This window comes from Gallus gallus, chromosome 1 (assembly GCF_016699485.2).
Source record: "Gallus gallus isolate bGalGal1 chromosome 1, bGalGal1.mat.broiler.GRCg7b, whole genome shotgun sequence".
NCBI classification, from domain to species: domain Eukaryota; kingdom Metazoa; phylum Chordata; class Aves; order Galliformes; family Phasianidae; genus Gallus; species Gallus gallus.
Window position 1 is genome coordinate 4549040 of NC_052532.1, and position 27361 is coordinate 4576400.

Consider the following 27361-nt stretch of genomic DNA (forward strand, 5'->3'; position numbering starts at 1 on the left):
ACCTGCACAGGATGCAGGAGCATATGGTCTGCTTCAGGAAGAAAGCCCCTTCCACGGTGACTGGGAGCCCACATTATCACGTGTAACGAGAGAAAAACTATATGCAAGTCACAGCTGGTTTGGGATCATGCTGGTGCTTGCATCTGCTCCTAGTAGCTTCCCAAGCTTGCTATATACATGTCCCTCATAAGCAAACTCAATGATAGCATTAGTGAAGCATATGAAGGGATGCTCTGCTGAAGATGTGACACTGGGCATGTTGGTTTGTCCTTGCCCTAAATGATCATACAGAAAATCCCAGAAGTCTTCTCAGCTCTGGTAGACATAATTTAACCTTCAACCTGATCAAAATGATCCACAAAAGGAAATGTGTACGCTCACTTCAGTGTGCTATGGTTCAAATCCCTTGTCCTATTTACCCTTCCTTGCTCATACAGCAATATGCAGAAAGTCACCTCCTTCTCTGATGCAAAGGACAAAAAGCTGTGCCATGCTTGGACTATAAATTATAGTTTACCATTTGTCCATTTCAGTTTGTTTGTCTGCTTTTAAGTCTTCACAGACATCTCCAAGGGCAGCTATTTAAGCCTGTTGACGTTTTATGTATTACATCACCACATTAACTACCTAGGCTTAGTCTTGCAACTGAGATGACATTTCCACTCCATAATTCCTCTGGGGGAAATTGCAGGAAACTGGGGAAGGGAAATAAGGTGCAATTACCTAGAGTAGCCACTTAAAATCTTTCAATTACTGTTTTTAAAGATTTTATAAAAGTGCCTTCAGCTGGACATTCAGTTGACTGTGCCATGTGCTTTGCATCCAATGTTATTTTTTCTGGGTCAATCTCTTCACTTTTTTTTTTATGGTTTTGGGGCTTCTTAGCTCCACAGTCTGATAGCCCAAGCATAAAGACGTGTGACAGTGGAAGATAACCCAAAACAGGCACTGATGGATCTTCAAGGTGTGCAGAGCTACACAGTCACGAGTGAGGCACACATCTCGGAGGGCTTCTCTTCAATACAGACATTTCAGTTCAGGAAAATTCATCACACCTACAAGCAGGGCTGCTCGGCAGCGGATTCCCAGCCATTCTACCTTTTCTTCTATAGTTGTATAGTTTGCACCAAACAGTTGGATGATGTCAAATGATGACTCCAACATAAAGGCCCGGTATTCCTAAAGTTGATTGTCTCCTAAACCAAATTTTTATTTCGGAGCCTCATCAGGACCTTAATCATAAAACAATTTACATCCTTCAATCCCTTGGCACATAAATGTCACAGGAGGAGGACTTTGCTGCTCTGTGCAATGGATAGAAGTTTTTTTGGTTTGTTTCACTGTTGTTTGGTTGAGTTTTTTTGAACCAATCAATGGAGATCTTCCCTGAAACGTCTCAAAAGTACCTTCCAAATATCCACCTTGTTTTACCCACTGTTAAAAAGCAAGGTCACTCAGGAAATCTGTATTCACACAGAAACCTGAAGTCAGCTCACAACCTTTCTCTTCAATATACTTCCTTGGAAATACAACTTCTCATTCACAGTCCCTGCTTCATTCTGCAATTATTCTCCTCCTCCTCTATCTTTGTTCCTCCAGCACAACCTGCATTAAATGTCAGGTCCAGAACCAATGGTTTTGTCACAGCACTGGCTGCAGCTTTATCTCACAGACTGTGATCAGAATTGTGAGCAGCAGATGAAAAGCCACAGGATCTCAGCTACTCATCTTAATCTCTCTGAGCATCCTGAATGGAGTTTGAGACCCGTAGAAATCTGCTTTCCTTGCAAGAAGTCAGGAGCCACAACACAATTTGGTTCTGCCAACACCTTCAGATAAATCAGTCTATTACTGCAGCACTACTGCAAGAAGTCTTAGCAAAAGTTGAAGCTTTCTACTGTGCCAAGGGCTTGGATTTTGATATAGATAAATGTAATCAAACACGTTCTCTAAACAATACTGAAAAAAATAGAAGTCTACATTGGACAATCAAAGCCTCTTCTGTTTTTTTTTGTTTGTTTTTGTTTGTGTTGTGTTTTTTTTTTTTTGTCACTAACACTGTTCACTGGAACAGGCTGCCCAGAGAAGTAGTGGATGTCCCACCCCCAGAGGTATTCAAGGCCAGATGGGATGGGGCTCTGAGCAACCTGGTCTAGTATACAGAAACCCTGTCCAAAGCATGGGATTTGAAACTGGTGATCTTTAAGGTACCTTCCAACTCAAACCATCCTATGATCCTTTAACACCCACAACGTGGCACAGACTTCATGGGAATCTACTCCATCTAGCTCCAAGGGAGACTTCCCACTGAAAATAAATTTAGTCCCAGATTAGTGGGAGTGGACAACAAAATGCATTTGTATTCCTTTATATAGGAAAAAGAGCTGAGAAGTATCTCACTCCATGCATCTGTACCTAATAAAATGGAAAAAAAATCCATCACCCCACATAAAGGTGTATGAAGGTGCCCAAGTTTGAGCAGATCCTCAGCTGATTGAGCAGTACTGTCCACAGATGCCTTTCCAATATGAGCTCTACTCTTCTGAGCACACTTGCTTTTAACTCCCTACTGTGTCTTATTTGCATGACCCAATTGTGAATGAATCTCTCAGCTACAGCCCTGCTCTCATCAACAAAAAAATCACGTCTCCATGATTTTTTTCTAAAAAGTATTGCAAAGACATGGAACACAGTGCTAACATGTAACGTGCTCTCCTCGTGACATATCATGACAGTTAAACATTAAGCAACGGCTCCACCATGCCCATGTCCCAGCTTTGCCAACAGCTGGAGCCAAAGATGCACTTCGGCCTCCCTGCATAAATCTGTACAGCAACAAATCCAGTGCAGAGGCATACAAACGTTGTTGCCCACATGGGGCCAGGCTCCAGAGCATTTATGTATAACACAAGTAGTAAACGAGATGCTAATGACATTCAAAACCCAAATGCTGTCCACTGATATTCAGAACTGACCACCACGTTCAGGTGATCTCCCTGCTGGATAACAAAAACTCCACGAGGGTACCTCAGTCTGGACCAGGCTCTGAGCAACCTGTTGTAGCTATACATGGCCACTGCTCATTGAAGGGGAGTTGGAGTAGACGTCCTTTAAGGGTCCCTTCCAACTCAAACAATTCTGATTCTACAACCTGTGGTTGTAGGGCCATAGTTGTGGAGAACGGCTGACTCCTCAACCTGGAGGACAGGGACAAAGTCAGGCTGTGCTCTTTGCCTTGAAAACCCGAACACACACCATAGTGGCAGGAATGAAAGGAGACATTCTTTGATATTCAAACACCTTCCAAATAGGAAAACAGGTATCAGGAGAAAACAAGCAGATCCATGTACAGAAATGAACTAATATCAAGCTTGACTGAAAAAGTTGATTAAATTAGTTTAATTTGAAAGCCCAAACAACCCCTGAAGGAGGTTCTTTGTTTATTGCTTTTTACCAGCAGCTTGAGTTACTGAAGAAGTACCATGCGGGTATGAAATATTTATTCATTAAATCTTTCATAAAGCTACACACTATCAGTTTCACTCAGAATACATTTATAACTTGTCAAAGTCCACAAAAATCACTGTTTTTCCTTCCCCTCCATCTCCAGCCCCCTCCAGACTGTTTATAAAAGATTAGGCTTTCAGTTTTCATTGGAGTAAGTGTGATCCTAAGCTCTGCTGCTGCTTGTACACAAGGTGCTGATTCTTTAATTATAACTGGATAGTTGCAGTTAAATAATTCAGCCTTTCCCACGCCATGCAAAAGGGATCACTGCATACGTGCTGAAAACCACACTGCTGTTTTACTATGTTCCTGCTGTGAAAGTGGCAATGGCATTCATTCATGAATACAGGCACTATAAAGTACCTAAAGGGAGCCTACGAGAAAGAAGGGAACAGACTCTTTAGCAGGGTCTGCTGTGATAGGACATGTGGAAATGGTTTCAAACTAAAACAGAGAAGATTTAGATCGGATGTAAGGAAGATTTTTTTTTTACAGTAAGAGCACTGAGGCACTGGAAGAGGTTGCCCAGAGATGTGGTGGATGCTCTGTCCCTGGAGATATTCCAGATCAGGCTGGACAGCGCTCTGAGCACCTGATCCACCTGTAGATGTTCCTGTTTGGTGCACGGGAGTTAGACCAGACGATCTTTTAAGGGTGTCTTTCAACTCTATAATTCTATAATTCTTACTCATATAATTCTTACTCATAGTAATAAGTGGAAACAGAAGCCAGGACAGCTAGGAGAAATGAGCATGCAGACTCCCCAGCATGAGGCATGTACAGTTTGCGATGCAAGGAGGAGTGAAGCCTGCGCAGCTCAGCATCATGCAGGTGATAGGTTGAGTAGGAAATTACCAAGGAAACACACAAATCTGTGCAGGAATTGCCTGACAAACCCGCTAGTGTCAGGCAGAAAGCACTGACAAAAAAACACCATTTATTTTCCATCAACCACAAGGACAGTGAAAAAGGTATTTCTTTTTCCTTCTCCCAGGCCTTGACTGTCCCAGGACAGATGGTCCACCCAAGCAAGGGAACAGACATCAGGAAGTACATTCATTTTTTCAGTGTGTCTTAGTCACTGTTATAAAATCTCACTCCATTAGTGGAACCCCTTCTTGAACCCTTCCTTGGATGCCAGCCAACCTGCGGATTAAATCCATGCTCCAAGTTGGGCCCATAACACAGTAAAATAAACAGTGCTATAGTATCCTCAACTTTAGCTGTAGAACTGTGTGATATCATCTTACTACAGTTTCACCAACCGTACAGTTCAGTCCAGGAATAAGGGTAAGGAATATTTAGAAGTACTGATGCAGATTCTATAAAGTACTTTTATTTGGACAGTGCAGGGATAATTGCATCAGTGAATCTATCACCTAAGAAATTGCGCTGATACTTAGTGCAGGCATGGGCCAAGGCTCATTATAATCCCAAACAATTAAAAAAAAAAAAAAGCACCCCAAAATGGATGTGGAGCTGATACTGTGGGCACTGTGCAGTTCTAGCAGCCATAGCCACTATGTGCAACCCTATCCCATTGGACCCACGGGCTGCCCAGTCAGGGCTGCTCCCATTTCGCTTGATTTATTTATAATTTGTGAGAATAAATAAATATAGATACAACATAAGATCATGTTGTCCCCGAATGCCAGGGTAGCTAGAAATATTTCTACTGAAAAAACTTCTTGCTGGAAAATCACGTTTTGACTGTAGTGTGTTCCTTTCTTGCCTTTAGCAAAACAGAGCCTCCTTAAGGTACCAACTTCGGCTTTTGGCTGGAAACCTACACCATCTCCTACGGATCGAGTTTTTCAAACACCTGATCAACAGCAGGGTCAGAGTTCCCACCTACACATACCTAAACCACAGGGTCATTGCAGAGCCAGGGCTGGAAGCCTCATGGTGGGTACACTCCTTAAAGGACCTCTTCTACTGCACTCCTGAAACACCTGACGTATCGCCACAGCCCAAAACTAAGGCCAGAACAGCACACACCTCAGTTCCCTTCAGTGTTTCTTTGCCAGTCTCATAACAGTAACACCAGGATAAGGCATTTACTCTCATGACCACCTTACAAGCCAACCAGCACCTTGTCTGTACGAGGTTCTCCACGCAAGGTTCTCTTCAACTACACCTCTCGACCCAAAAAGTCATACTACAAAGAAAATCAAATTAAATGGGAAAAAAAAATAGGATGACTTCGAGCCCAGTGGAGCTGGAGATGCTCAGAAGCAATGCATTTAATGAAATCTGTAAGTCAATTTGCAGTGCCTTTCCCACTGGCCACACTGCACCATATTTGCACAGTAGCTCAACGTTTGCTTGTGTTCCCAAAAGACACATGGGGGACTATCTCTTTCAGTTTACCCCCAGAAGGGGCTCATTTGGCAACATTAAGTCTTTTGAAAGAAACTAAAGCCAATGCTATGTATAAAATACCTGCACTTCCACACAGTAGCAACAAGGCCATTTCCATGATCATGAAAGCATCATCCTGACAGTGTGCGGGAAATGGGCTAACTTTTGAATTTTCAAACCTCAGACTGAGCCATCTGAGTCACATCAAGGGAAGGAAGGAAAAACTCCCATGGGTGCTGTAATGTAATATTTTCTTCTCAGGAGGGAGAATGGAAGGATCCCATGGGGCCAGGGGGAGATGCCAAGCCAGGATGCACTCCAGTGATCTCCAGCTGCCCAAAGACCCAAAAGGCAATGGTGTCAACTGATGCAACAGGGAGTCAACTGATGCATTTCCACTAGGGCAAATTTCAACCCAAATCTTCAGCCAGGGATAGTATTGTATTTGCCTCTCATCCTCTCCTCCCTTCTGCCATCATTAGGAGAGCAAAGAAAAAAAATTGCTATTTTTTATATGCTCGTTAAGCATAATCTGCTAAATGTTCTATGGCAGGGCATAAAGCTGCCTACTATGCTAATAGAATATTTAATTGACGTTTATTTGCTGACTCGTTATTTATGCTAACGTCACTCCTGCGTAATTAATACTCTGCTGAAGTTGACTTGAAAAGCATACATAAAACACTGCACTACGAGTCATTTGCAGTGTTTAAAATAAAGAAATCCTGCAATTTATTTACATTAGGTTAGTCTAAATTTGGTTTTGATGGAATAAGAGGATAAGGATTAAGCAAAGATTTTTTTTAAAAAAATCTATATACTGCTTTAGAAATATCCACAGTCCTTCACAGAGCAACCTGCCAAAGAAGATTTCCGAGTTTCATTTTACTTGGCTCAAGGGCCCAATTCTTAGCTGATGTAAAATAGCATAAGCTCAGTGAATGCCTATGATTCTCCCCAGCCTCAAGCTCTTAGGAAATAATATTTCAGGTGAGTCTTCAGTGAAAGAGCTAAAGCAGGGCCAGATCTGCTCTCAGTTATACCAGCTGAAAAGCAAATTCATCTCAGATCATTCAGAGGAGGTAAGCCAACTCCTCACAAAGATAAAAGAAGTCCATCCAGCCCATCTGATCCTTCTACCTGTGCTATCATCGCTGAGCTGCAGGCATAGTTTAAGTTCTCTTTCCTCTGAGATTACCAAGGGAAACTTGGCTTCTGTTAAAAAAACAAAACACCCATCATCACCTTTTCTCAGAGAGCAGCTCTGGAGGCCCTCACCTATTTTCAGGAACGCCATCTCAGTGGTACCTGAAGAACACCATGGACAAGCTTTCCACATACACACGATCTCTGAGAATGGAGTTAAAAGGCACAGGGCTGGGATACACCACCACCACCCACAGCACTGCCCCGGGAAGAGCCTTCTGTACTCCCAGGGCTTGTTGAATGACGTTCATTCCAAATCCCAAACCCAAATGACTGCTCAAAGCTTGCTCTTCTCTTCTTGCCTCACCATCCCCCCTTGCCTCACCATCCCCCCCCTGCACCATACATTGTCTCAATTCCATTCTTTTCCACTGTAGCCCAGACCTGGTCTCTTCTAACATCTACAGCCACTACCTGAGCTCTAACAAAATCATAGACTACATGTCAGAGTGAGAAATGCCAACCTAGATGGGAATAGAGTTGTCATTAACCCTGCCAACAGTGGGGGAGTTGGAACAGGATGATCTTTAAGGTCCCTTCCAACTTAAGACATCCTATGATTTGAAGGGCAGCCCAGTTTTCTGTGGCACAAGTTTTATCTATTTTTTTCACCCACACTCTACCCACAACTTCAGAATCTGAGTGAACCATTTGGTGACGGTTGCCTTCACAGAAAGTCCAGACTGGCAAAATGCTTTATATTTAGCACTCTTAATATCATATTTTACCTGATGAAGCTCAGCACCTTGCAAGAGGGATTCATTACATCCTAGGATCAGGCTTATGAGTTTTAATTCTGGTACAGTGGAGGAGTTAAGGCTACCTCAACTACCTGAAAGGAGGTTGTGGTGAGTTGGGGGTCAGCCTCTTCTCCCAGGTTAACGGTGATAGGACAAAAGGACAGGCCTTAAGTTGCAGGAGGGGAGGTTCAGGTTGGATATTAGGAAAAATTTCTTCTCTGAGTGTTGAGGCACTGGCACAGGCTGCCCAGGGAGGTGGGGGAGTCACCATCCCTGGAGGTGTTCAAGAAATGTGGAGATGTGGCACTGAGGGACGTGGTTAGTGGGCACGGTGCAGATGGGTCGACGGTTGAACTGGATGATCTTAGTGGTCTTTTCCAACCTGAATGATTCTATGAAGGCTGCCTTCCTATATGCACTCACAGTATAATGATCACTGTGATCACCAAATCCATGGCTAGACCGTGTTTTGAGGTTTCCCATCTGTACTGGCTCATGGTAAAACCACAGCACAGACCTGGTTCTCTCCCCACTGCGTTCCTGTATTCCTTTACATCTCCAGTCTCTTCCACCTCCTGGTTTACACTGTGAGCAGACTTGAGATCGCCACAGGGATCTACGCTCAGAAATGTTTTATTTCAATTTCCATCTGCCAATAACACTGAAGCAAAAGCACTGCCACAATCACAAGTGTACACAATAATCTTGTTGTCCAGCATCAATAGTGCATCACAGAATGCCTTAAGATAGTGCCAAGAGAGATTCAGCTCTGTTGGCTCAGCTGTAAACCTGCAATCTGTACAAAACCACCCGAGTGTCAATCAAAAGACGTGCTTGCTCCATGCGTGTTTCACAATGCATAATTTAGCTGCTATGTTTGTCAGGTTCTCCATGCTGCTCCTCTACATGATGGTAAATGTGTTCATGAACCCAACTGTCATCAACAAAGGAAAACAGCACATGGAAAAAACAGGCTAAAGGAGGCGAGAGACCTATCTGCCTTTCACAGTTAACTTTGCCACAGTAGCGATTTCCATAAGTCAGACTTAAATTTTTAATGCTTGATGAGTAAGAGATCTTACAGGATGGAAGATGCTGAAGAACATCCACCACAGGTCTGTGCTGAGAGGGACAGCATTTGGTAAGGCATATGAGGTGATGAAGGCTATCCCTGCTTTCATGCAGGGCAATATAACAGGGCAGTTTCAACTGAAGAATGGAAGGTCTATGTTACATCCCACAACTACAGCACAAAAGCCAAACACCATTCTGCTGCTCCATCCCAGCCACTGTCAATGAACTCTGAAGCACCTCCCCTTGTGAACTACTTCCCCATATGAATTTTACAGCTGCTGGGGGGCCCTGACAGAAAGGATGTAAATTTCATTCTCAGCTCCATCAGGCAGAAGCTACCCATTGGTCTACACCACAGTTAAAACACAATAAAAAAGAAATCTCTGTCCCAGGACGTGACTTTAGAGCTGATCAGTGCCAAAGCTACAGACCATACGGACAGCTTCACACTTGCCTCAGCTAGTTCATGAATAAACATTCAATTCATTCAAATGAGTTCTATATTAACTAATTTAAATAATTTTCATTTTGCTTTGAATGGTAAACAGATCTATTCTGCCAGGATATTTGAGTTTGCAATTCAAATTACACACCGATTTGTAATGAGAAAAATATAATTAATGGCAAAGCTTGAAGTAACCACAATTTTACTCCTCTGATTTCCTGAAGGGAAGAGGGTGGTGGAGGGCAAAGCTTATGGGCAGGCATACACTCACGCCATCCTTTCATACGTCAATACAATTTACTGCAAACTGGAGTGTTTGGCCCTCAGTCCAGGGCATTGCACCATAACGTCAGGGGAGAACATAACATGACTTGACATTATACTTGCAGGCACCACGATGCAAAACTAATGTCACCCAATAAATAATAATGTAACAGTCTGTAAACTAAATGACTTCCTTCTATTGGGATCATAAACAATTATTTGGCAGCTGCCCCTTAAAATCTCTGTATGTGCTGAACATTAAATCAAGCTCTATTGATTTGGTAAACTAAACCAGCCCCATTTTTCATCTCTTTCATTTAATGAAATTCTTCATCCTATCACTCTGTACAGCACTGTCTGGGATCACATTTACATGAGTAGAGCCAATCAGTCCTATGTGATTACTAAGCAGAAACAAAGCATTGTCCTAGTGCTGGTATTCTGCCCACTAAGCCAGTCCTTAGCAGACCTGCATTTTAAACCAGAGCCTTCAGTTCCTGACAAGAAACAAATCTTAATGACAGATAATAACTGGTTTGCCAAAAGATCCTGCCAACAGATCCCTTCATTGTGATCAATATGTGCAGAAACGGGCCCTTAGAAAATGAGTCCATGCAACTTGGAGCTGTCTTTCCTCAGAGTGCTTGACAACAAAATAGCGTGCAAAGCTAAAATGGCAAAAAGTCTCCACGGAGTTCACAGAACATGACAGTTTATTATGTATCAATACAGGGTCTGATCCTGCAGGTTTCACCAGATGAAACTCTTAGGACTGCAGTGAAGTTCAGCTCATCAAGACTTCTTCACCGACTGACAAAACAATTAAACAGGATGAACTTCACACATTTGCATACAGTGACGGCAGTACTCACTGCTTTCAAAAGCTTGCCAGAGCCAAGTTCTTCCTACAGCACTCTTGAAAATCCAACCTCTTCCTTGTAGTGCCCTCATGGAAGCAACCATCTCCTAGAAGCCCACCCCTGACCATGGGCTGAACACCTCAGAGAAACATCCAGAGGAGTTCTGTGCTTTATGAATGCATTTAGGACCTCTCTCTTTTCAAACCAAGAGAAGTCCTGAAGGCTCAAATGCTCCTGGGCATTTTGGATGTCTCATTCCAAAATACAACTCAACCTTATAAATGCTTAAATCTTACAGTAGAGAAAGGAAATAGAAAAAACAACCAAACAAAAAACAACCACACGCCCAATAAAGCAGTACCTATAGTTGCCCAGATCTAAGAGTCTGGCATACAGTTATATCACCTGGACAGAGAATAAAGAAGACGTTGCACACTTGCATTCACTCAAGCAAGACAGCTTACATGAAGTAACCACAAACCAAAGAGCAGATTCCAACAACATTTTCATGAAAGCAGTTGCCTCCAGCTATAAAACAATCATTATTTTCTATTACACCAGTTGGAGAAATCTTTCACCCCTTGAACCTGGCATATTGAGATTTAGTTTATGGCACTGTACACCTTTTCCGGTAACACTGATTATAATCCACATAAAAAAAGATAGTTTAAGAGACCAATAAAATAAGAAAAAAACCAATCCTTCTCACATCAGCTTGATGTATTATTCCTAAGCCAACAGATTTCTCAGCCATATTTGTCTTTAAGACTTTTTTAAGCAATCAATCCTCCATTTGTTCTAAAGACAGTCAGACCAGAACAAAAAGATAACTGTTTATCTCGGTGTTCAGCATACACAAGGCAAGAATGAGACCATTTCTGCTGTTTCAAAGACTGTATCTACAATCCAGTTCACTGGGAAGCGAGGCAACATCTACATCAGAAGTCATGCATGACACACAAACAGCACATCCACTTCTTCAGCAGCCACGTGAACAGAAAGAATGACTTCAGAAGCAGAGTTCTTAAATGAGACTCTCTCAAACACATCCATGTGCTGGAGGCTAACCATTCATCTCTTCTTCCCCTGACCCCAAAGAAACTGAATATATAGAGGGAATGCACATGAGCAACAGTGACGAGTATGCCTGACTGGAGCTACATAGAGGTAAGGATGCACAGCTGTCCTGTTCCTGTATAATGACAGAAAAAAAAAATTATTTTACTTTATTCTCACTCTAAATTTGGTCCTTTCTTTCTAAAAGTATGAGACAACTTGCTTCCCCTCATTGGAAGTAATGGGTTGGCAATTCAGCAATACATTTCCTTAAGACAGCTTCATCCATAAGCTTCAATTCTTACCATCTAGGTCAAAATGCCTTTCCTGGAGACTGATTGGCAAATTGAACAACCCATTGATCTACAGAGATCCAACTCTAAGCTGCTATACAACAACTTCAGTGAAATTGCACCATTCAACATCAGCTGAGCATCGGAAGTACTCGTTTCATACCAACTCGAAGACTGGAGATTAACCTTCAGCCCAAGACTAGGGCATGACTCCAGCAAAACACATACAACTTACCATCTGGAGGCATCAGGACCTTGCTGTTCTGCGTACACCAACCAACAGGATGGAGGTCTGCTGTCATTACATCACACCAAAAATCTGCCCTCCGGTCATCCCCATAGCCACAGTAACGAAGCAGTAAGAGTTGTCCACAGGTTGTGATGATTGTAGCCACCCAGTATGTGTCTGGATTACTCTTGTTGGCCACTTCCAATTTCATCCCTGGCTGAAAACTGCTTTGGAGGCTGATTTCAACCTTACAAAATGAGAAAGGCACAGTGTTACTTTTCCTTCTTTACCAGGACACTCCCTATTTAACTAAGCAAGCTAAGGCTGCAATTAAAGAGATTATCTGGAATAAGACATTAGTTGATGATGCTTCTTAACAGAATAGCGACAATACAAGGAGGAACAGTTTTGAGCTAAAAGAAGGGAGATTTAGTTCAGATGTTAGAAAGAAGTTCTTTACTTAGAGCATAATGAGGCACTGGATCAGGTTCCTCAAAGAAGCCATAGATGCCCCATCCCTGCAGACATTCAAGACCAGGTTGAATGGGGCACAGCGCAGCCTGATCTGGTGGGTGGCAACCAGCCCACGGTAGGGGGTGGAACTGGATGACAGTTAACATCCCTTCCAACCCAAACCATTCTATTATTAATACAACCACCTTGTTCACAACCTGTCTGTGCAGGACCATTCCCACTTCATTAGTACATATCCCATCATACAAGGTCCCATGTACTTCAAAGGGATCAATCAGCCGCGATAAGCTCAGGTGAACTAAATCTGAGAGGGATTGTAGACATCTGAGCATCATAAATCTCAACCATGCACAGGAGATAGGTGGTGTAACTCAGGGAAGTTACACTGCCCTTTGCACAGCTCCATCAGGCAAATCCCAGGACATGAGCGAGGTAGAACAGGCAGGCACTGAGCACCTATGGGAGTTAGGCCCAGCTATTACAATTAGTCATATAACAACACTTGTACACCTCTTGAGGCTTGCAAAGCACTAAAAGCTGAATGCTGTGCCAAGCAGACCAAGGAGAGTATTTCCACCAAGTCCATGTGCAGTATTTCAAGGCATACCCAATTTGCTCTCCTGGCATTCTCATAAAGACAGTAGGATCTATGGCAGAGAGAAATAAAGACAATCTGATGGAGAAGTCACTTATTTTTATCTCAAAGTCACAAATAACTTGCTCAAGGACACTGGAGATGCCGTGCTCTTCTAGGACACAGCAGGGACTGTTGCAGACACACCGTAATGCATCTCGTAAGGGCCTGCAGGATGTCTCTAGCTACTGTTGATACACAAGAGGTGAATGCCAGTCCATTGGTTCAGAATACAGCTTTGTCTTCAGAAGTCCATCCAAAACGTAGCCATGACTCCCTATGTAATTTTAAGGACAGATTCTTAAAGGTTTCCAAGTACTTCGTGTCCTACTAAAACCAGAAAGATTTCTAAATCTGGTTAAAGCCTGTCTCTGATTCAGTTCTCACTTACAGAGAGGCAATAAAATGCCTCTTCTGCTCGCAGAGAAGTATCATGGTCTACGTGGCCAACTTCAGGATGCAAAGTTGCAGAGAAAAAATAGAGCTCCTCGAGTATGCCCAGTTCTCCCTTACCCCACTCCAGCTTACAACATGAGTGTTGTCCAGCCAAAGCCACATACTATTTGCAGATTACAACACTCCACATACTTTCGGTTGTGCAGGCACTTCCATCAGCATCAGTGCTTGTATTGTGACTAGCAGTGATTGGAAGAGACCTCTGGAGGTCATCTAAGATGGAGGAAAAACTGTGATGTTTACTAGTTTAGTCCTAGAATAGGATGTTGGCTCTTGGGATGCTAAGGGTCCTCAATAATAATCCAGGATACATGGTCATTTGTAGCTTCTGTTTTTGCTCTCACCATGAATAAAGACCAAAGTGGAACACTGGAAGCAAGAGAATTGTAACTGGAAATCACACAAAGAGGGGGAATGGAAGGACTTTGTGAAGCACACGGCTCCCAACAGGGTCCTCTATTTGAGACAAGAACCAGAGTTAACACCCTGGGACACGATGTTCTTTCCAGACTGCTACTGGCCCAAGGATGAACTACAACAAAACATTACCACTGTCCTGTAGTTCTCCAGTACAGAAAATTAGGATCCTTCACCTTGCAGTACTCTATCTATATAAGTAAAATAGGTAACAAAGGCTGGTATGATTTTTATTTTTATTTTTATTTTTTTTTCAGTTGTAGAGACAGGTTTTTCATCACCACTGCTCTTTATCTCCTCAAAACAGATCAAGAAACCACTTGGAGGCAAAGGTGGTTTAATGCCATGAAGGCCGCCATCCAAATGGAGATTTACCCCAAAGCAGCAACAAATTCTTCAGGAAACCTTTCCTTCACTGCAGCACAACTATACTGTTCCCAAAGATTTCTGCCAGCAAACAGACTCAATGTAAGGCAAATGAGAGCATCACAGCTGAAACACTTCTCTTCCTGATTGAGATCCCTACATCATCCACAGCATTCAGGTCAAGTGAATGAAGTTGAGAGAAAAGGAGCTGGTGTAGCAGATGTAGCTGCTACCTGCAGCTGATGGGTCAGGTTGGAGGATAAGCAACACCATCTGCACATGACTCACAGTTGAGGACAGAGAACCACCATGACTGGGCATATCTTGATACAGGTAAAGGCACCGTAACATCTGAAAGAACAATCCTTTAGCTGACTGAAAACAAGGTCCTGGAAAAATATACCGTCTACCCCATATGTACATGCCTTTGATGACAATGAAGAATCTGTGCACTAGTTTAAGTTCCATCTCAAGTCCTCATGTAAAGGCAGACTATGGACAGCACACACATGGACCAAACAGGAGACGTTAAACAACTGTCTGCAGATGGAAAAACGGGTCCATACAGTATCCTTGACAGACTCTGCTCCTTGACAGTCTCCTTCTTCAAAGCACACTCCAATCTTCTCCATCACGGAAAATTTCAGAGGCTCTGAATACTACTGCTAATGTGGGCTGGAGCCACCATGTTGTAACTACCATGACACATACACAACTCTAACATATGAATAAAACATATGCACCCAGGAAAGTCATCACCAACCCCACTGTTTGGTTCCCACATTCCTGAGGCAGCATCTTCAGGAAGGAGGCTAAGAGATGGATTCCTACAGGCCGTGCTGGGCTCTAGTGGTGAGCAAGCCTGCTAGTCAGCAAATCATGCACTGAGTGGGCAACTTCAGAGAAGTAAGACACTCAGGTGAGATGAATCTCTACAAGTCGGGAAGGATAGCAGTAACTTAAGAAAGAAAAGAGAAAAAAAAAGGATGAGTATGTTAGGAGAGCAGAATGAAACCTCATAAATGATATTTGAACCCAGTGGCACAGACACAGTGCTCTGAGCACACACAGCAGTAAGAGGGCCAGGAGATGCATGGACAAAAGGTAGTACTCAGCCTTATTCTCACATACACTACCACAGAAGGCCAAATTCCCCACAGAACAGTCAGATTTCATTTCAGTTGGTCAGGAAAGCCAGAAGAGGGAACACATTCAATACTAGCAAGGCAGACAAAGCACATACGTGTTTGAAGGAGGTGTGGGGAGCAGCACTGGCTCCTGTTTCCTCCAGGAACTCATCCCAGTTGAAGTCTGCATCCTCAATGCTGGAGCCCTCATCTGTTCAAAAGGACAAGAAAAAAAATAGTAGAAAGAAATGAAAACAGCCCAAAACACAGCCAAAGAAGGCAAAAGTTGTATCAAACAGTTCAGGTAAAAAATAGCAACCGATACAAACATCAACATGAGAGAAAACAGAAAGCTTCCTTGAAGATCTGCTCTTAGCCAGCTTGACAGGCTCTTAAAACACTTTCAGCAGATTTTGGGACTTCAGCAGCCAACACTGTGAGACCAGAATTGACCCTGCAATCATCACAACAGGGGAACAAACTTATCATACTGCAACAGGGACTGCTACAAGAGTTGGTTGTCAGGCTGCTATCAAAGGGATGCAGTGGCCATGCCCATGTCCCAGCCTTGAGTTCCTCCAGACTGCTAATTGCAATAGTGTACTGGTGATAATAACAGATGTTGTTCTCGTTGGCCAAGCAGCACACAGAACAAGCAACCCAGCTCTTGAGGCTGAGGAGACACAGCTTCAGGTCTGCCACTCTATTTCTCCCTGCTCAGCCTTCCTCTGCCCTCCAACAGCCAAGAACCCCCAATGGGATCCTTCCACCAGCACTGAAGCTGCTTTCCCAAATGCCCCCAAATCCCCAGGCCACTGCTGCATTCTTGTTGCCTTGCATTTATTCTTGCCCCATTTCAGATTTGGGGCTCTGCGTCATGCCTTCCCCACCCACACCAATGCCCCCTCACAATTCTTCCTTCCCCACAGGGATGGAGTTGACACTACTACTCTTTTTTGTTTGTTTGTTTTTAATATATCCCTACTGAGCAGAGCAGAGTTGAGGCCTGAAACCATCACTGAATCACACACAGCAATAATTAAAAACAAGCTGTCTTTCACTTACAGAAAATCAGCCACATCTGATTGTTTTCATTTTGTTCCCAAGCAATCACACAAACTCAGTTACATCCCCAGAGCAAAAATATTTACAGTCTAGCAATGAGCTGTTTGCAATAAGCATTTATCAAGGAAAACTACACGAGACCCTTACCTGCCCACACATTTATCAGTGTGGTCATGATGTAATTAAAGTGACTCATGACAAACTGAATTAAGGAACCTCCCCAGATAGCTTTATGAAGAAAACGGCAGGGTTAATTTATCGCAATTGTTGCTACAGGTCTCCAGTTTTCAAGACTAGAAAATTATACTGTGCAATGGGAATCTCTCATCATTAAAAGGGGAAGAAATAGGCTTTATTTGCAGACATACGTATGCAAAGGGGAAAAAAATGTCTCAGAGGAGGGTTTTTGAGACAGAGTTAGAAGAGGGTAAAGATTTGTCCGGGAGTTCAAAGAGGAGTGCTGAGCTGTCATCACCATTAAACACTGCAAACCACTGCATCAAGTCTAAGGTCTGGCTCCTTACCACCAACTCAATTAACCTGCTTAAATATGGAGATTTAAATCAACTCCTACTCCCATGTAAGGCGGCTAGCAGACGGCTGCCTCTCGGCTACCACAGGGATGCAACAGCCATGCTCATGCTACACAACTGGACAATAACCCAAGCCCACAGTAACAAACTGAAAACATACAAATTCAACGTAGGCTGTCTGCTTTGTTTAGGTCATCCTTTGGGGAAAAAAAAAAAAAGGAAAAAAAAAGAACTCCAGGCACCAAAACTGACCATTTGAGACTATAGACCCAAAATGAGGGGTTTGCTCATTCTTGGCTGGAAGACAAGAACAGCTTAGCCAAAAGTAGGAACTTAGTGCACAAATTGCTAAGACTTTACTATACCATGCAAGCAAGCAACTTTGATGATCAGGGAAAACTTCAACCTCAAAATCAGCAACCCCGTGGAGTTAATGTTTTACAGAAGAGTCAGGTTCAGAGATTAAGAGTTAATAATTTTTTAAAAAATGCATGTGAGTTCATGAGTATATGGGCAGATATGGCCACCCATCAGAGGCTGAGAATTACTCCTATGTTTAAGCAACTTTTTAACCCGGGCAACAGCAATCGCAGCCCTACTACAAGCCAGTAACTTCTGATGTGAGAAGTGAAACGCAAAAAGCTAAAAGCACACCCCCTCTGCCTGGTTGTTCTCTGTTCTGTCATCTGTTTCTGTTCTGGTGCTGGGATGGGCTGCTCAACAACCCCAAGGTCATCTCCACCTGAACATATCCCCCAGGTCTTTCCCCCCTGCTCAGCTATTTCTGTTTCAAGGCCTGAGACACTTCTCTCAGCCCACAGTGCTCTCCGTTCTCAGTTGTCATTTCTTCTTCTTGCCCCAGCTTTCATGGTTAGTCCATGCATGTTTCTCCTTCTCTTCATCCCTCCTCAGCATTCTTATGGGAAGGAGTAATATCACAGAATCATTTGAGTTGGAAGGGACACTAAAGGCCATCTGGTCCAACTCCCCAGCAATGAACAGGGACACCTACAGCTTGATCAGGGCGCTCAGAGCCCCATGCAGCCTGACCTTGAATGTGTCCAAGGATGGAGAATCCACCATCTCTCTGGGCAACCTGATTTCCATGGAGTGGTAGAAGGACTTTTAAGCAGTTCAGTACATATCATCCGTGCAAGGAGCAGTATCTCCAGAGAGACACGATTTGGCAACACTAAGTTCATTACGCTAGCATTAAAGATGCTTGTTACAGATGCAGCAAGTCCTGCTGTCCTTCCTAATGTATTACTGCCCACGACCTACTCTGCTATGTGCCAACCCACAGCCACCAGTCGCACTGTTCTCACAGCCTTGCCAACAGATTCATTCATATGCAGTCCAACAAAACTCCTAAGAGCACTTGTTTTAATAATCACTCTGATCCCTCCTTTCTAAAGCCAAATAGGGAGGTTCAGGATGCCAGGGGGAAGCATTACGAGTATTCTTTCCAGAGCAATGTGAGCTACAGCTTTCCCTCCCAGTCAATTCATTTCTCTCTGACACATCAGCAGTCTGACTCCTCTACAGTGTTTTATCTGCAGACTTTATCAGGAAATTACTTTTACAAGGTCTGTAAAAATAATGTTGGAGTACTCATTTATCATGGCATCAGTGTTTTATTTTGCCTCATTTTATCACCAAAGATTGTGAAGCGAATGTAAGCTTCCAAATCTGTTTTTAAATGGATTCTGCTCCCTTCTAGAAAACCTGGCAAGGGGACACCGTGAGCAGACTCAGGGCAGCCCAGGGTCAGGGGGTACACTCTACTTACATCCACAAGTACAGTAGTGGGACTGCACACAAATCTTCTCGCCCACTGCAAAACCCCTACTGATGAGGAACACAGGACACCCTATGCCAGCCTTCCTTGAGTATCTGGAGGTCCCCAGTCAAAAGGCAAAATCTCTCTTAATATAGAAAGACAACTGCGCCCACTGAGGAAGCGATGATCCCAACAGCGATCTGTTTGTCAGTCCTCCAGCCACACATTCCTACAACAAAGTCCTGGCTCTGCTGGAGAGACACAGAACCTCAGGTGCCAACACTTCGCAGAGCTCCCTGTGAGATGACAAATTTGGCATTAGGCCTATTTTACATATCAGCTCCCTTTCCAATTATTGGTGCTTAGGCTCAGTGCTCTTTTTTAATGAAAGAGTCAAGGCTGGCTAGCCTACAATACGGTGATGTATAAACAAGCCTAGGATGGCAAATAAAATCAACAAGTCATTATCTCTGAGCCCCTGAATGGCTTTAAAGTGCTCTGCAGTCCTTCATGCATTGACACTATAAAAATGCAACTATTCCAGCTGTTATCAGCTTCGCAGGATGAGATAAAAGACCCAAAACCTGTGGCTACAGAAGCTTAGATTTTTCCCAGGCTTACCTGAAGGAGAACATCTTTGGAAATTACAGTATTTGTGGAAATTGCTAAGCTATCTTATTTACAGGCACATAAATATATTCATGACTTTGTTCACTCACAAAGAACTGAAAGGCAAAATGATTTAGGATTAACACACCAGGTGAGGGCTTGGGCTAAGGGGGAAATCCTGATCAACAGAAAGCCTCCTGCACAGCCTTGGGAGAGTCACCAAGACACACATTCTCAAAGACATTTAGGGTCCACATGCCAGTTTCTGTTGTTTCAAACCCAATGCCTACAACTGATCACCTGCACCTCATCCTAGAGGCACCTACACCGTTCTTATAGATATAAATGGATCCAGCAGTGACTAGATAAGGCTGCCCACTCTGAAAATGCCATCTGAAGATAAGGATCCTAATACAGTCAACCAGGATCCTGATGTCCCTTTCTGTTCCAGCCAGGTGATTCCTCAACTCAAAGACAACCCAGCGTTGATGTTAAAATGGGATGACTTGTTTTATAGAACTACAAGAGTCTCTTTAATAGTGATAACAGCATGCAGCTGTGTGATGGGAGGGTCAGGTTGGGTGTTTGGGAAAGGTTCTTCATTGACAGGATGGTTGAGCCCTGGATCAGGCTCCCCAGGGCAGTGGGCATGGCCACAAGCTGGCATTGTTCTAGAAGCATGTGGACAACATTTTCAGGTATAGGACTTGAACTGGAGCCAGGAGTCGGACTCTACGATCTTTATGAGTCTCTTCCAACTTGGGATATTCTATGATGACTTTTTTTTTTCTTTTTTTTCTTTTTTTTTTTTTTTAAGTGTCTTAAGGCACTACAGTTCCATATTCAACTGGCTAACTCTAGATCATCCTCAGCTCTTTATGTGTAACCCTACAGAAGAGAAGCTCTTTCAGGTCTACAGCAGAGCCCAAGATAACTATTATGTTCTTAACTAAGGTAGCATAAGAGTGTCCCACTTCCTTTAGGCGGAATGAATCAAGGTTTCTGAACACACACAATTTCTGGGGTGCTCAGTGAGAAACAGTGAGAAGAAGACCAAAGACAAAGCTTTGCAAATGACTTGAACATAACATGGAATCATAGAACTGTTTGGGTTGGAAGGCACCTTAAGGGTCAGTTAGTTCCAACCACCTGACACAGGCAGGGACATCATCCAGCACAACACAGCACCACCTGAGAGAACAGATGCAAAGAACACCAAAGCCAAAGCAAGCTGTTTCCAAGCATTCACCCAAACACTGTTACCACTGCATTTTCGGAATTGAATCAGTGACTTGCCCCTGGTGAAAGGGCCTACATCTATGGAAGCAGACTTCAGGTAGCCCTTAGGGATGCTTACATGCAAGAGTAGACTTTCATTCACCATTACACCTCAGGATCCTTTGGTGAAGAACTGCTGTTACAGAAATGCATAAGATTTCTGGAAAAGCATTCAAGCACATTGGCAACAATATCATTACCACAATGCAAAAACGAAACGTTTGGGACAGATTAACTGACAAGGGGCACAGCTTTGTGCTTCACAAGTTCCTCAGCTGAGCTTTCCTGTGTAAACATGGAATAAGGGTGAAGTTACTGAGCCAATTTTACCCAGCAAATCCTTATCTCTCAGTGCCCATCTCAGAGCACTGCAGACGTCCAGTCATAAGCATGTGCACAAGGACAACATGCAACCAGCTCTCTGCTGGCTGGGATAACATTTGTGATGCCCTCTCATTTGAAGTAATAAAAAATAATAATAATAATCTGAAGGAACAAAGATAAAGGTCAAAACAAAGGAGAAATACTGTAATTTCTGAACATTCCTTTCTTTAATCAAAAGAGAGTAAAATAAAATAGAGTGTGTAGGTGGACAGGAAGATAACAATATGATGTCCTGGGAATGATTTTCCACTGCTTTTCACTTAAAGTAGCTACTACATACCTTAGAAAAGCTCCAAAGAAAAGTCAAAATTTCCCCAACTCATCAATCATAGATCCACCTGAGCACTCCACAATATGGGACACACACCCTTCTCCAATCCACAAGACTCAAAAAATGGCCATCAAGCCATGCAGCTCTAATGCCACCCAGTAAACAGCTTCCAGCTTCCCTAAAGCGGTCATCTGGAAGGCTGTGACCATGTAGGAAACCTACAAGAGCAAAGGAGAGCTCACCTGAATCAAATTGCTCCCCATCACCATTGGCCAGGCCCTGCCCCTTCTCTGGGGATAGATGCTGGCTCTCTTGCATGGTAGTGATGAAAGATGTTCTTGTGTCCATGGTTCAGAGAAAGAGTCCTTCCTTTCCTAATTCATCCTGCAGCAGAGAGTTCCTAGGGCACAAACTAAATGAAAAAGAAACAGTGAGTGATTTGTTGTACATACACCAACACTCAGACACTCCCAGTAGGTTTCGTTTACTGTAGGTTATAATATTTGATCACAGCTCTTCAATCCTACTCTCTCTTCCAAAGTGAAGCCACCGTTGGAAGAAAGCCCACAACAGAGGACATTGCCTGTAAGTGGCAACAGCATCATAAGTTATCACATACTATATCAGTATTATATCATACTACACTATATATCACAATAATAACAACATAGAGATGACAATGTGGTAACAACATCCACGATATTCAACGCAAAGTATTCACATCCCAAAGTTCAGACCAGAGCCCTGTGTTGCCAGCTGAGAGACAAGGACAAGCTGATAAAGATGCACAATCCTCAACAAAAAAGGCATCCAAGAAAGGCCGACTCAGTCACCTTCCAAGTCCAGCCTTCAACTTCCAACATAGCTCACACAGTGTTAGCAATCGAAATACATCATTTCAGAAGTATTTTCCAGGTTTCTAAAGGAGAATACTTGGGAGAGACTGGAAAAGCCTCTAGAAAATAAAGTCAAGCAGTTATAATGCAGACACTGAAATAGCACTGGCTGCAAGTGCTTTTTGAAGGCAAATGTAAGGGAACTGCACCATTTAGTGCCATCTAGGGCAGGAAATATTAACTCAGGTGTAGATCAGGTTGTGATGGCAGAGGAGATTCTTCTGTTTAAAAACTGTTTTAAAAACAGCATAACACCATGAAATAAAACTGTGTGAGAAAGGGAATACAAGATCAACTAGATCTTGAATTAGACACGAGATTGAGAACTGTATTTCTAGCAGGAGTAAGCCATCGGACAAGCAATACCCAGAGATACACGTTTGAAAGTAGATTAAAAAAGAAGTGAACTTTTCAGTAAACCTCACTAAGATGACGATGAATTACAAGGTGTCAAGGGAGGACTGGAAAAGAGAAACTAAGAGCTTGGGTTATGGGCACAAACAGAACCAGCTAGTCATACAAGACATGCCGCAGTGAAGACAGATGGTGAGGAAGGCGTGTGTCCAGAACATAGGATGCAGAGGACTGGTCCTACTTATTAGTGGATGTCTCCAAGACTCACATGACAGAGAGGACTATGCTGGCAGCACCAACACCAAATGCTCTGCAAGAAGCATGATTAAAAGTAGGAAAGAAGCTTACAGCCAGAGTCCATGCAAACCAGGAGGTAATAGGAGTGTAAAAATATGATGGGGTTTTTTCAACTTTTACTACTCAGGAAGATATTCAGGAAGACCAAATATGGTGGTCATAAAATAGGAAAAGGGAGAGTGCTTTGTCATAGATTTTTCATCCTCAGATTTTAAGGTTGTTCCAATGAAAAATGCGAGGGAAAAACAGACTAATGAGAAGGTACAGAAGGAACTGAGATGAGGAATGTATGAAGTGTAAGGGTGATTTCCATTCACTGAGTCGTGATAGGACTGCCTGCTGAAGTGATCACAGCAGCACTGTTGTGGTGGCAATTAAGCAATGCTAAAACCATGCACACTTCACAAAGCATCACTGGTAGAAGCAAACTGCCCTGGAAGGTGGTACAACACTCAACAGAAGATGGTTTGAGCAAAGTTAGATCTCCATCAGTGGTTTGCGCTCCTCACTCCCAAAGTACCTTCTAATAAAGTAAATATATACATACTTTTTGTTGTTTTCCAAAGAGGAAATTGTAAATTGATTCAGTACAGTATATTTGCAAAGCACTCAGTATACTTGGAACGCACAATATATAATCCTGATCACTTCCCCACTGCAATGGACCCTACACCACTTCATCTTTATTCTTTGTTGACATGAGACTTGCTGATGAATTAAGTATATTATATACTATGAGTACTTAGAGTGCAGCTAACCTAATAACATATGTATCACTCATCCTCAGTGTATATTAACTTTCAATTAACTATGAAACTAGAAGCAATCAGTCTATTATAAGTCAAAAAACACTTATCTTTCTGTAGAGAATACTTCAATAAACATCATTAATAACAACTTGGTTAAGTATCAGGATTTTACGTCAACTTTCTTAAATGTGAGAGGAGTGGAAGTGTCAGCTGAAACTAAGTTTTGGGTAGATTCAGCTGTTCCCATTTCTGTCTAGGACTAAACAGCAATGAATGGTTTTCTATTGGAAAAGAATTTTAAAGGACAAAGAAAAATCAATTTAAGCACAACAATCTATCATTTTAAACAAAACTCAGGGGCCACAATACAAATACTGAGAGGAAAGATAAGCTACTTGGTATCTTAGTCAAACCTTGTAATGCTCCCATGATGCTGATTGGGTGAAGTCATAAACTGATAGAAAACTGAAGATGTCCATTCAAACAACAATAGTACTTGCTATTTCTTACGCAGCTAAACCCCAAATCTGCTACCAGATCCACAAGAAGGGCCCATTCTCCTGAGACTGGGAATTGCCTATCAGAAATGGGAAATAGATGGGAAAATCAGCAGAAAGCTGCCCAGGTGGCTGCCACTTGGATGAAATCAATCCTCCACAGCCATGTCTGGGACTGAGCTTGAGTCCACTGAGACTGAAAGGGAGAAATGCACCATCTGCAGGTTGTAGTGGGCTGGTGGTCAGCCTCTTCTCTCATGTAATTAGCTACTGGACAAGAGGGGATGGCCTCAGGTTACCCCAGAGGAGATTCAGGCTGGATGTCAGGAAATACTACTTTTCCAGAAGAGCGGTCAGGAGCTGGAATGGGCTGCCCAGGGAGGTGGTGGAGTCACCAACCCTGGAGGTGTTCAAGGAATGTTTGGACGTTGCGCTGAGGGACATGGTTTGGTGAGAGCTACTGGCGATATGTGGATAGTTGGACTGGACAATTGCGTAGATCTTTTTCAACCTTGGTGATTCTGTGATCTCAGGTTTGCTATTTTAGCTATGTAGCTCAAAACAGAGTTGTCCATATCTTCTTATATTGGGAATATCTACTTCACAATTTATGGTAGGAAAGCATTTATGTATCTTCCCAATACAATGCGACTCCTATGCAAACATAAGCTTCCAGATAACTGAGCCTCCTGTTGATACAACTAACTAGCAAAGAAATCTGACATAAGAAGAGAAAATCTAATACCCTATTAATTGCTGCTAATTAACACTTCAAACAAAGTCTCCAGCCATACTGTTAACAACAGCATGCTGACTGGCTTGCATCAACAACACTAAACAGGCAACACATAGCACCGTTCCCTGATTTCTGTATGTCAGAAAGAAACGTGCATCTCAAATTAAGGACCATGAACCACGTGGCCAGCCTGTCAACCAGGGAATGGGAAAAAGCAGCAAAAAACACTGAAGGTGACACTACATTGAGCAGCAACAAAAAGAAATGGATTATGAAATGCAATTGAAAGAGAGAGGAAAAAATCCCCTGCTTTCAGATCCCTTGCTCATTTGGTGCTTCAAACTGGTCTGATGCTTCCCCCACACAGCTCCCATTCCCCTGGTACTTAATTCACATCCAGACTTTTAATTCACAGGCAGAAAAAGGCAGCCAATATAAAAAAGAATCTCTTTTATTTGCTTCTTCCCACAACTGTCAGTCTTAGCTGCATCATTATCTCAAACATGCTGCCTTGTCATCTCTATCAATATTGGCTCTTTGAGTAACTGTCTGCGTTGGCTTTGTCATACCACTCTACACTTCTCATCTCCTATACGCTCCCTCCCTCTTTTTCCTTCCTTTGGAATAAGCCCCTGCAGGGAGAGGTACCCCATGCACACACAAATCCAGCACCCCAGGGTTATCCCTTGGCGTGACTCCTTAAAAACTGAACTTCTTCCAAAACAAGGTTAATTAATAGGGAATGACATACTAAATAGGCAGGCTATCAGAACAGAGGATGCAAAAAAAAGATACTATATCCTTAAAACTCCCTATCTGGATAATTTCTGTGCATGTCAGTGTACTGCGGAGGCCTGAATGGTGGAAAAGTAAAAATACCACTGTTTTCCCAAGGATCTGGCTCCTCCCTCCATTATTCAGTAACACTGGCTTCGCCCCTAGGTACGTTGGGGTGTAAGCAATCTGCATCTCTTCACCCACTTGAGTTGATGGAAGTGGAATATAGGGTAGATCCAAAATAACTGCTAGTGAATGGCCTCTCGAAGCTAAGCACCACCATGTGTCATTTTAGACTCTTAAGCAGAGTCTGTTATGATAGGACAAGGAGAAACGGTTTCAAACTAACACAGGAGATTTAGATTGGGTATAAGGAAGACATTTTTCTACAACAGGGTAATGAAGCAATGGAACAGGTTGCCCAGAGAGATGGTAGGTGCCCAATTCCTGGGGACATTCAAGATCAAGCTGGATAGGGCTCTGAGTAAACTAATCGATCTGTAGGTGTTCCTATTCATTGCAGGGGGGTTGGACGAGATGACCTTTAAGGGTCCCTTACAATTCAAACAATTCTATGCTTTCATGCAGCCTTTGCAGCCTTTAAGCTTTTTGCAGGCTAGAAGTAAAAAAAATCCACTGCAAAACAATCAAGAAAACTAGCTTGAACAAGAGCTGAGACCAGACCAGACATCAGGAAACTGCAGCATTTGGTGCTGAGCCTCTCAGTTCAGACACTTCAAAATTCATCTTGAATTAGGCTCTCCCCACTCAGGTGACCCATCAAGGCATCTTCTCACCCACAGGACACAATACACAATCAGTCATCACTGAACAGTCAAAGCATACAGGAATCAAGTTGATCTCCTGCCCTAAAAGATTCTTTCCCAAAGCATCACTTTCCTCCTTGGGATTCAATCCTCATTGGGTGTCTGTTTGAACACTCCTGCGGCCCTTCTAGTTGCCTTCATTGCCTTTAGCATGGAGATGCACGTTCTAATGCATCCCAGCCTCAGTAAATACTAGACTCTTAGTAACCCCACTGCAAATCACAACACACAACCTCTACTTTTTACAACTCAGGTCAAGTCAACAGCATTTTCTCTCAGGTCTAAAAGTCAGAATCTCCAGCCTTTGCTTTAAACAATGCAGGTGACCTTTCTCAATGCTTTGAGACCATCCCCAAAAGCACGTAGGCAACACAAGGCAGTAAATTCAGTCTTCAGTTTCCCCAAAAAGCTAGCTGACAGGCAATGCTGCCCATCACCCAACTCATTTAACATGAGGATGCTCAGGACTAAAGCCGTGGCAGAGAAGAAAGGCTGCTCCTTCAGGCAGAGGTTCCTAAATAAAACCACACTTCATGAAGGATGGATAGTGGCAGCCTGCCACAATATTTACACCCCCTGAGCATCTGCACAATGCAAACGGAGGCTCGTTCAGAAAGGCTATTGAACACATCAAGGAACAGCTTTCACCTCCAAGAGAAAGAGCCTGTCTCCCTTCTCAGACAAAGTACCAGTTGGAATCCTTTTAAGGATCACTTCTTCCCAATTCCTGTCCCTTTGCTTATTTGAGGGGTTCCCTCACCAAATATTTTCATTTATACGAAGTGACAATTTCTCCTTC

At 42.9% G+C, this 27361-nt stretch overlaps 1 protein-coding gene across 1 annotated transcript in view; it reads right to left on the reverse strand.

The window, feature by feature from the left end:
• The window catches only part of SFMBT2 (Scm like with four mbt domains 2), a 115702-nt gene that overhangs the window by 81555 nt on the left and 6786 nt on the right, over positions 1–27361 (reverse strand). The window contains 3 exon segments of the mRNA XM_040654374.2: positions 12042–12282; positions 15626–15720; positions 21672–21841. Of these exon segments, the coding sequence (XP_040510308.1) occupies positions 12042–12282; positions 15626–15720; positions 21672–21777 (442 nt within the window). The 5' untranslated portion in view covers positions 21778–21841.